This window comes from Bactrocera latifrons, unplaced genomic scaffold (genome assembly GCF_001853355.1).
Source record: "Bactrocera latifrons isolate USDA-ARS-PBARC rearing strain unplaced genomic scaffold, ASM185335v1 scaffold_14, whole genome shotgun sequence".
In the NCBI taxonomy this organism is placed as follows: Eukaryota; Metazoa; Arthropoda; class Insecta; order Diptera; family Tephritidae; genus Bactrocera; species Bactrocera latifrons.
Genome location: NW_017534852.1, coordinates 165,264 through 176,185, shown reverse-complemented (window position 1 = coordinate 176,185; position 10,922 = coordinate 165,264). Strand labels below are relative to the sequence as shown.

General features: G+C 32.5%; 1 protein-coding gene across 2 annotated transcripts in view; it reads right to left on the bottom strand.

Moving 5' to 3' along the window:
* Positions 1-10,922, bottom strand: part of LOC108965472 (sodium/potassium-transporting ATPase subunit beta-2) — a 96,302-nt gene that overhangs the window by 22,722 nt on the left and 62,658 nt on the right. For both annotated transcript variants that reach the window (XM_018927920.1, XM_018927919.1), the window contains 4 exons: positions 10,551-10,670; positions 7,643-7,809; positions 7,455-7,565; positions 7,003-7,168 (listed from right to left, as the gene is read on the bottom strand). In XM_018927920.1, the coding sequence (XP_018783465.1) occupies positions 7,003-7,168; positions 7,455-7,565; positions 7,643-7,809; positions 10,551-10,670 (564 nt within the window). The remainder of the gene's footprint in view (positions 1-7,002; positions 7,169-7,454; positions 7,566-7,642; positions 7,810-10,550; positions 10,671-10,922) is intronic.

Sequence of the window (10,922 nt, the reverse complement as noted above, 5' to 3'; positions counted from 1 at the left end):
TTTCTCCCTTTACATTAATTGCTACCTGATTTGTATAATGGAAATTAGAGAGTCAGATGTAATTTAAAATTGTATTATATGGGAAGTATGCGTGAATGTAGTTTCGATTTCTTTTATTTTCRTCCAATTTTGACTCCGACTCCATTAAAGTGGTATCATACCATTTTGCCTGTAAAATTTAATGTATCCGGCTTATTTATTTATTAATTTATTACGSTCTACTTGAAACCTTATGCAGGATTTGAACTTTGTAACTTTTTTCCACCAAATATACGAAAATCCGATCTAGGGAAGTGCACTGAGACAACATGTTCCATAAAGGCAAATATTGYTTGATTAAATTGTATATTATGATTAGGACAAAAACTTAACTTTTGATATCCATATACCCGTCTTTAAAAYTCCAATGTTGAAATCTTATTCAGTATTTCTTTTATATCACCAGCTAATATCACTTTGAATTATTTCAGACTTGATTTCTATGCAATAACATTTACTTTCAACCATCTTTTGATTTTGAATTCCCTTTGAAGTGCCTGCTGTAATATAATATTTGCCGTTATYGAAGAGTAGAGATTCACAAATTCTTTGAAAAAATTCTTCTATCGTGTATTCTAATAATAACTTTAAMAGATGTCGTCACCAACTCAACTTCTCTACTACATATAAGGGTTATGATGATAAGTGATAGATCTTGAAAAAGTTTACTAATATAAAATAATCGTTCGCTTGAATGGGGTTTCTAAGTTTGATTTCATGGCTTGAGACCGCGCCTAAGATGTACTCTACGCTTAAGAAGGCCAGTTATCGAAAATATCGATACAATATGTCGATTTCGATCGTCAGTTTTAATTACTTWAGAGCTAAAACTTTCGCAAAAATTATGTGTGATCAAGCTAAAACGGAAATAGTCGAATAGTGGTTAGCTGTCGGAAACAGTGGATAAGTACGGATGAATGATCATGAGGGTATACTATTTGTTCAACATGATTTTTCTGGTGAAAAACTTGTCTCAAAACAACTTGTTAAAATCGAGTATCCCAGTTGATCGCGTTTTAGTGAGCTTTCATGATTTTCAAGCGGAGAAAAATAAAGCTGAGTTCTGGAGTCAAGATTAGTTGAAAATGAGGAGAAAATGAGCCAATAATAAGTGGAGGTAGAAGTATTTTATTTGTTGTTTCGCTAACAAATTGTTGCAAAACCAAGAAATTTTTGCAAAAAAATTGTTTCGCCTTTTCGAAGATGTTGTCGAGGTATGTCAAATGTTAAAGACACTGACGAAGCAATTAAATGTTGGTGCATGAATAGCAGTAAAGCTTATAAGTAGTATTTTATTTTTACTTTTGAGAAACCGACGTCAATGCCTGGAAAACCTAATATCGTATTATTTTGAATAAATATGTGCGAAAATTTGTTCCAATGAAAATAATAAATTCATGCGAAAGTTTGGGTATCCAGTTATGGCTTCAGAGTTTATTAATAAAAAGTATTTGAAATGTGTGCTTGGCAGTTCATCTTGTACGTATATTTTTCATTTATTCCATGTGTCTTCTTCTTCGGAAAAACAAAGTGTCGACAGCCAAAGCTGTTTGCTGCCGGATAAACCCTCAGGATAGTCTGTTAACGCMATGCATGCTTTTGATAGCAARTTATTATTTTTCWCCCTTTGTSCATGAYTATTTTTCTCTACTCTTTCGCAAAYATCCGCGTTCTATATAAATTTCAACATTTTGTTATACTCTTGCAACATGTTGCTACAGAGCATAATAGTTTTTTCACCTAACGGTTATTTGTATTACATCAAAATAATCGAGTTAGATATAGGGTCCGAGTGATGCTCCGACTGTCCGTCCATCCGGTTTTGTAGTAGTAGTAGTTGTTCTTGTTGCTTTTGTAGCTCCAGAATACTGTCGATTTCCAGTCCTTGACCGGTTAAAAAAGAATATTCTGGTATTCCTGTTACGTAGTCGTCGTCTGATCGTCTGTGCAAGCGATAATTTGAGTAAAAACTAAGATATCTGATGAAACTGGCTAAAATTTCTTGGCAAAAAAGTGAAGACGAGTTCGCAAATGTGCGCAATCGGACCACTGCCACGCCCACAAAATTTCATTAAACCAAAATTAATATATAACTAAAAATTGAAAATTGAAGAGAATCGTTTCCTTAYTGCCATGTCTGTGCATTACTTGTACAAATGAGTTGAATGGGAAAAAGGCTCATGCACCTGAAGGTTTTCCCCGACTTTAATCCATGCAAGTTGAAAGATTATAAAATATTCAGTTATTTCCGAATTTAGCCCTCCCTTACTTGTTTTTCAATAATTTTTTATTTTTTATTTTATTTTTTTTTGTTTGCTTTTGCATTGGGTACAGTCTGTGCTGCTTCAGCAAAAATTTGCATATCTCTCTTTACATTTTGCACCAATAGTTTGSAATGCAAAGCAACGTTTACGCAAACACAAAACGGAAATGAAAAGAAGTCACAATTACAATAAGTACCGTTGACTTGGTTGGTTACAACTTTTGAATGCCTGAGTGTTGGCACATTTGCATATGTCGAATATTTGGTGAGGACGGTGTCATTTGCAAGCCAAAGAACTGGAGTGAAAGAGCTTATGGATGAGTCGACGAAACAACGGAACCGACTAAATATGCACACGAATGGTAGAGAAATTAAAATAAACTCGTTTAATGGCTCAGAAAYGCTTGATCCACTTTGACGCTGAATGACGAACTGTTACCCTTGTTATAACCGATTGTGCACGTAACTGTAGTATACATATGTAYAWMTGTATGTAAAATACTCGCACAGAGAGTTACATACGATTTTGCATGTGTATTAGTGAAGCTTATTGCATAACAACTGGCGCAAGCTGGATAAACCTTGAAATAAGTAGCACAACGCAGCGCTATATTTAATTGCCGGAGGTTTCCTTTCCATTTTACATATTTTATAAAATTTTATATTTTTTAAAGAATTTTTTTACTTTTTTCGCTTGCAAACTCAGGAACTAGCTTTATGTAATATAGCGGGTTATTAGAGCCTTTCGTGCATAATAAAAAGTGCAATTAATACATAATTAAAAGTAAAAAGTGTAATTAGTCAGCATTTGTGTTTTACGCACAAATAAATCCGTAGCAGTAACAAATTAAAAGTGAATAAGGGTTGGAGCATTCAAGCTGCTATTAAACGAGGTTAGTAAGTAACAACTGTTATTTATTGTTTCTTGTATTATTAAAGAAAATATTTGTGTTTTTCTTCTTAGACTTACTCTCGTAATTTGTTGTTTTGCAGCAAAAAAACCATGTAGAAGGGCTTATAAATCTTATAATAGCTTTTTTAGAGCTTAAAGCTATGCATTACAACCATAAAGGAAGTGTTTATCGGCAACCGCCTGGTATTTACCGGATGCCAGTTGTATAAGCTATTTGGAAGAAAAGGAGGTATGAAAAAATACTTCAACCGCCCGCTTTCGCGAGATCCAGGCTAAAACATTTGGAAGCTCAGACTTCGTCGGTCTTATAAGTTATGATGACAGGAATTTTATTTTATGGCTTCAGAAATGACTGTATGTAACGGGTGATACAATTAAAGGTACTTTTTTCATCAACCTTTTTTTGACAGATCCCGAATGAGTCGTGTGGAGTTTATAAACGGTTCAACTTTATTACGAAAGTTCACGTTCTGTAAATAATTTGTTTCGCGCGCTTCGCTCAACTTATGGTCAACGTAATAGGTCTACTGAGAGTACTATTCGCAAYACGATCATCCATCTTAAGACCCAGCATTCATTCTTGTATAATATTCGACCAAATAGACCATGTCCAGTAAGTAGTGAAGAAAATATAGCAGTCGTAGCTGAGAGTGTACACGAAGACGGTGGAGAGTCGGACTSACAAATGAAATGACTGAAAACATTTTACGTCGCTTCACTCTATGGACTCTTGAAAAGTTCCAAGCAGATCCGACATTTGCGTGCCAAATTTTCTTTAGCGAGCAAATGCAAGCAAAATTGCCGCATTTGGGACGAACCGGAAAATAGTCAAGAGCTGCCGCTTATCCAGAAAAAAAACCAAAACGGTTTGATGTGGTTTGTGGACCGGTGGAATCACCTCAGTAAGCAGATAACTTCACGTTTTGGGTCGGCCGATTGGCYAACAAGATCGCTTGATATCCCACCGTTGGAATTTTTCCTGTCGAGATGTGTAAAGTCTAAAGTTTGATCGCATCTCCTTCGATTCAGGCCATAACCTAGACTGACATCACGCGTGTCATTCGCAAAGTACCAGTCGAAAATTGGACTAAATGGATGGCCCTTCTGTGACGTATCCGCGGCCAGCATTTAAAAATTATAATCCTCGAAATAATGCCAAAAACCTTCTGTCGACTGATAATAAACTTTCCACATTAAATTTAAAGCTTATGTTTTTTTCTTTCAAAGATCAAGGAGCGCTCAAAATTAACAGAATATGTAAACTGTTTTTTTTCAAATATATTCTACGTGATAATTTCTAAGTGAAAAACTATCTGTTGGCGAGACATAACACCTTCAGAAAACCGCGAGTTGAGTAATAAACCTAAATTCAAACTTTCCTAGATAGAAAAGTTAAAAAAAGATTCTAAGGGGGAAAATCATAAAACCGAAAAGATTTTGTTTGTTAATTTGCTTTAATCAAAATTGGTTTGAAGAATAAAAATCTTATATTTTAGCAACCCCGACAAATCTGAGCCAGAATGCGGTATACAAATGTCAGCTACTACTTTGTTCAATTTCACCGTGACGGCGCCAACTCAAAAGACGCACTCATTCAGATAGGCCACAAGCGGCAGTAAAAGCGGCTTCTCAAAGCAGTGTATAGCTTATGTAGCTATTATAMGGTTGGTAATGGAGGTTGAGAAACTCTAATTAGAACGTTAAGAAAGTTAGTGCATATTTTGTTTTTAAACTTTAAAAATCAGATAAAGTTATCCAAAAATAAGTGCGCTTTCTTATCTAAACAAAAAAAAATCTAATCAAGTATAAGCTTACCATATTTATTCAGTCGATATAASTCTTAAATCAACACGCTAGAAATTTTATAATTTTCATAAATTTCTTAAATCAAAAAACTTATGAAGCCAATTTTTTGAAATCTTGAAAATAATATTTGAACATGAATTGGAAAACACTTCTTATATTTATTTTTTTTTTTTTACTTTTATACAACAGTTTAAAAAAGTATAAATAATAAACGATAGAATTTACACCGAAAAATTGCCCACATTTAGGCGCAATGTCCAACACGAWAGTTAAAGTTTTAATAAATATGCTTAATGTGCATCATTAAATCTACTTCATCTAAAGTATAATTTCCTATTCGGTCTTGACACATTATTTGTAACAAACATATTGCGCAGTAAAAATATATGTCAACTTATTTACTCGAATTAAGACCATAAACATGAAACCCAATCTCATAACATAAATAATATTTTTTTTTTAATTTTTCTATAAGCATTGCCACAAAATTAGTACACAAATGTCGCTTAGAATTGCCCGAAATGTGATAGCAAAGCACAAAACGAGGGCGGTGTTGTGAATAAACGCAAATAATTGGAACAAAACTTTACACAAATACGGTATTTTAGCTGAGGTATCCCTTGTGTAAAAATTGTCGTGATCGGACTATAACTTTTCAGGGTTCCTGATATCGAACACGAAGAAATCAGTAGCCTAACCTAACCAAATTTTTCACCGAAAATAGCGGTAAATCTCTCAGATATTTTCATGTAATTCAGAGGGCATCATTTTTATACTCACGCAATAAAGTTGCTAATAACGGTTTATATCGTCAGATAAATGGTTACATATACCACTTGAGTAAAAATTTAGATTTCTTGATGAAACTTGTCATGCGAGAGTATAAAATGTGCGGTGACACACTAACTTAGCCCTTCCTTACTTGTCTTTATTATGAATAGTTTTAATTATTGAAAATCTTTTCAGCTTTGTAACTTATTGGATCTACTTTCAAATAGTATAGAGTGCTTATCGAAAAGTTATCAAGTAGTTTGAAACTTGTTAATGTTTTTTAATATAACAATTTCATCCAAACTTATGTGCTTATAATCACATATTTGTATTGACGCCTAATTGTATACTATACCCAATCTCAAGTTTTTGAAAAAKAATCTATAGAAAGTGCATGCTCATAAGGAAACAATGAATATCTTTTATTAGAACTTTCAACATAAGAAACAACTTAATATTGGCTAACACATTTTTCTAAATTAGAGAAAACTATTAGTGGCAAACTAACATTGCTTATTTTTAGGCGCACACGTCTCTAAATAATAGATTTCGCCTACTCTAAGCGTATTTTTCGTGAAAACACAATGCAGCTTTCTAAAAACTACTGTGAAAATACCTAAATAATTCTATAAATAAAAAAATGAATAAATAATTGGCATTTTAAAAAGAGTGAGTCGTTTATATAAGCATTTCAAAAAATATTATTGCTTCTATTATATCACAATTTCACAATCTTCTTCAGTGTCAAAACGTTGCAGCACGTCCATTAATATACAATGACACATTAAAAAGTACCAAAAATGTCACCAGTGTGACAGCTGTCAATTACGTTGTCACTGTAACATCATTCAGTGATGGCAATCTCATGGCACRTGTAGCAATAGCAGCTGCTTTTACGACGGATTTTCCACACCGTTCGACATTTCGATGGGCAACACTTTTTGAACGTTTCTAAAAATAGCAAAATTTACCCATTTTCTGTCGAACTATAAATTCATTTTTATTTTTATGTAAATTGGTAATAATTTTTGTGAGCGCTGCAGTGCGTTGATCTACATTAACATGGTTTTCTTTAAAAAAAAAAATGTTAATTGAAGATTTTGGTTAGATTGACATTCAAACTGTTCTTTCTTCGTTTTTTTTTCTTTTTTTATAGTTTCGCGGGCAATTGAATATTAATAAAATGGAAATATTAGAAATTGTCACTTACTTTCAACGGTAAATTGTACGGCAACAATTGGCTGTACATATCCTTCGATATTTTTGAATGGGAAATAATAGCCGGGGAAACCCATGCGTGGATAGTAATCGCGTGCCTTAATATTTTCCACATCGGCAGGGTTTTCGCCTTCGCAGGAGATCCAAACGACGCTGGTCTGTTAAATGGAAATTAATAAAAGTAATTGSTTAGTGAAATAGTGTAATAATAAACTGTTATAATATACATATAAGTTCGAGTTGTGAATATACATATTTTGGGGTCTTAACACATTTTTATACGTGAGTGGCAAAAGAACACTTAACTCAAGAGAGTTCCCTGAAAACACTAACAACATCTCAGAAGTCATATGTATGTGTAAATATTTCTCAATTGCCAAAAACCCATTTTTTCCAATTACACGGTATTTTTTTCAAAGAAATTTTATTTCTTTCTACACTCACTTGATTTGGTCGCAAGCTTTCCTTCTCTTTAATATGGTTCTGCAGTTCGACAGGCATATCAACTGGTAGATGTTTTGAGTCGTTGTAGATAGCTGGTTCCCAGTTGTAAATCTGTGCAAAAAAAATTGCAAAGAAAATATTTTTGTAAACATTTTTTTTTCACAGTTTGTAGCAAAAATATTTTCTACCTTATTCAACTTCAGGAATATGCATGGTCTGGCCTGATGATAGCCGAAGTTGTTCTCCTTTGTGCATGGAGCGAAAGAGTTGGCATCAAAAGCGCAAACTTTACCCTCTGGTGGTGGATTTTCGAATGAACAATTCACTTGGTTCTGCTTTGGTAGATTTTCATAGGCTGTGTGTGTTTGAAATAATATTTGTAATCAATAAATAATTTTGAAGTAATGCATGAGAAAGTAGAAAGAAAGCATTTTAGTTTAGCAATAAAAGTAAGACACTTAAAGAAGACGTAATTTATAGCTGTAAAAAGGTTGAAATACAAAATAAATACATAAGACTAAATTTTCAGAATTTCAACGCAACAGGAATTTTATATTATTTTATAGCGATAGTGTACAATATTTTATAGCAATAAACTACGTACATATACATATGTATATATTAGCAAACCTTTTTTTTATTTTTTTTAGCAAATTTATCATGTAGCTGTAATTCTAGTCTCTGTTACAGCAAGTAAGTACTAGCATTTATGAATTTTTTTCATTTCGGTTTCATCTTCTATATACACACTTACTCTTGGGCACAGCTAGAAATTATGCCGATTTCAACATTGAGTTAACATGTGTAATAAAAATAAAAAGTTTTGAGTATCTGAAATTTTTAAATGATCTAAAAATAAATTAATAAGTACCGAATTTGAACCTAATTCTCTTTATTTGTAATATCTGTATTTTATTTTACTGATGTAACTGTTTGGTGCTTTAGTAATGTATTGCTTTGAATTTCAGTTAGGAATTAGGGGTAGTGCTCTCATTTCTYAGGGCAAAACAGTGCTCAAATATAATAAATATAAAAATTATAATGAATTGCCACCCTATTTATGTACCGAAAAAGTAAAATTGAAAAAAAAAGTGGGCTAATTATAACGCGTTTAAGCCTTGTATTTCCAAAAACTTTCTGGAAATGATCGATTTGGTTCAATTTTAAATAGAGTTTTAATGTAACAATTTTATATAAGCAAATTGTTGCCGAGGCTTTAGTAAACGTTTAAAAAAATAACATTTTTAGAAAGAAACTGTTTTAATGCTCTTTAATTAATAAATTTGTTGGTATAGAGTTGCCACCTTTTTGTATAAAAATAATAAAACTGAAAATATTACTAAAATTGTCCTAATTATAAAGCCCGAACATATTCTAAAAATCTTCGATTTGGATMAATTTTTAAATAGTGTTGCCACCCAACAAAAAAAGCAAAGTATAACTACGTATGATTACATTAAAATATTTAAGGCCAGAAAATAATCCAAAAAACTTCGATTTGCGTTAATTTTGAAATAGGATTGCCGCTTTACAAAAAAATTTAAGTTAAGCAAAATATCAAGACGGATGCAGTTACGCATTAAAAATTGCSCTTCCTAAAATTTAAAAAGTAACATTTTTTTAATAGAGTTGCCACCTATTGAAAATTTAGGAAAATTTATCCACTCGTAAGGCTCTGAAAAATATTTTCCGTGTATTCGTGGAGACTTGAATTCAAAAATTCGTTTAAGCTAAAATGTAAAACTCAAACTGATAAACGAATTGTCATTTATAAAATACSAAAACAATTATTCAAGTCCTAAAACATTGACTGACTTACACACACAAAAATTGCACACAATACATTGAAATATAACATAACTAATTTTATTTTAAATTGGCTTTATACTCACATTGGAGGAATGTTGCAGTTTCATCGACCCAGTATTTGTAATTTTCGGGTCTCGATTTCTCGTACCAGATTAAAGTGCTCTCTACATTTGCCTCTGGGGGCATTGGTCGAAAGCCAAGACCTACAAAGAAAGAAAGATAAGCAAGTTTTAAATTTTGTAGAAACTTAACAGTGCTTTTTAAGATACAACTATTCAGGTTATACTGCTTTAGCAATACCAAATGGATACCATAAGTAGCAAATACTATTAAAACAATTTTTGAAAATAGTTGCCACCTGTAAATAATTGGACTGAGAAAAATATTGCAAAATGTAATGTAAACTTAAGCAGTTGAAGCAGTTCCCCTTTTCAAGTTTTTTTTTTTTTTTTTTTGTTTTTTGTTTTTTTTTTTTTTTTTTTTTTTTTTTTGTTTTTTGTTTTTTTTTTTTTGTGAATTATTACTAAAGTTTTGGAATGGTTTTGTCACCTACAACAAACAAAAAATGGTGGGAAATATTGCACAACAAGCACTAATAGGGCACCTTTGCTAAATTAGTAGCTACACTTTTGTTTCTTGCAAATTTTGTAACGGAGCTGCCACATATTAAATAAATTATGCATCGTGTAAGAAATTACAATCTTCTATAAGAGTGTACAGCTGCTGGCGTATGCCCATGATATTGATATCAACAGCGGCTACGCTGGCTAGGTCAGAATGGACGAAAACACTCCAGCTCTGAAAGCGTTCGACGCTGTACCCGTCGGAGGAAGCAGAGGAAGAGGAAGACCTCCACTCCGTTGAAAGGATCAGGTAGAGAAAGACCTGGCAACGCTTGGAATATCCAATTGGCGCCACGTAGCCAAAAGAAGAACGACTGGCGCGCTGTTGTTAACTCGACTATAATCGCGTAAGCGGTGTCTACGCCAATTAAGAAGAAGAAGAAGTAAGAAATAATGTGCCAAACATATTCCAAAAAGTATATTAAAGTGTTTCCGAAAACGTCCGTTTTAAGTTTTTTTTTTAATTTGAAATATATTTTGGTATGGAGTTGCCAGCTATAGAAAAAATAGCTGAGAGAAATGTTGAAAGATATTTACCAAAAGATAGATAGACAGATAAATTCTAGATGTGTATAAGAGACAGCTAAAACATTGACTGACTTACACGCACAAAACATTGAAATATAACATAAATAATTTTATTTTAAATTGGCTTTATACTCACATTGGAGGAATGTTGCAGTTTCATCGACCCAGTATTTGTAATTTTCGGGTCTCGATTTCTCGTACCAGATTAAAGTGCTCTCTACATTTGCCTCTGGGGGCATTGGTCGAAAGCCAAGACCTACAAAGAAAGAAAGATAAGCAAGTTTTAAATTTTGTAGAAACTTAACAGTGCTTTTTAAGATACAACTATTCAGGTTATACTGCTTTAGCAATACCAAATGGATACCATAAGTAGCAAATACTATTAAAACAATTTTTGAAAATAGTTGCCACCTGTAAATAATTGGACTGAGAAAAATATTGCAAAATGTAATGTAAACTTAAGCAGTTGAAGCAGTTCCCCTTTTCAAGTTTTTTTTTTTTTTTTTTT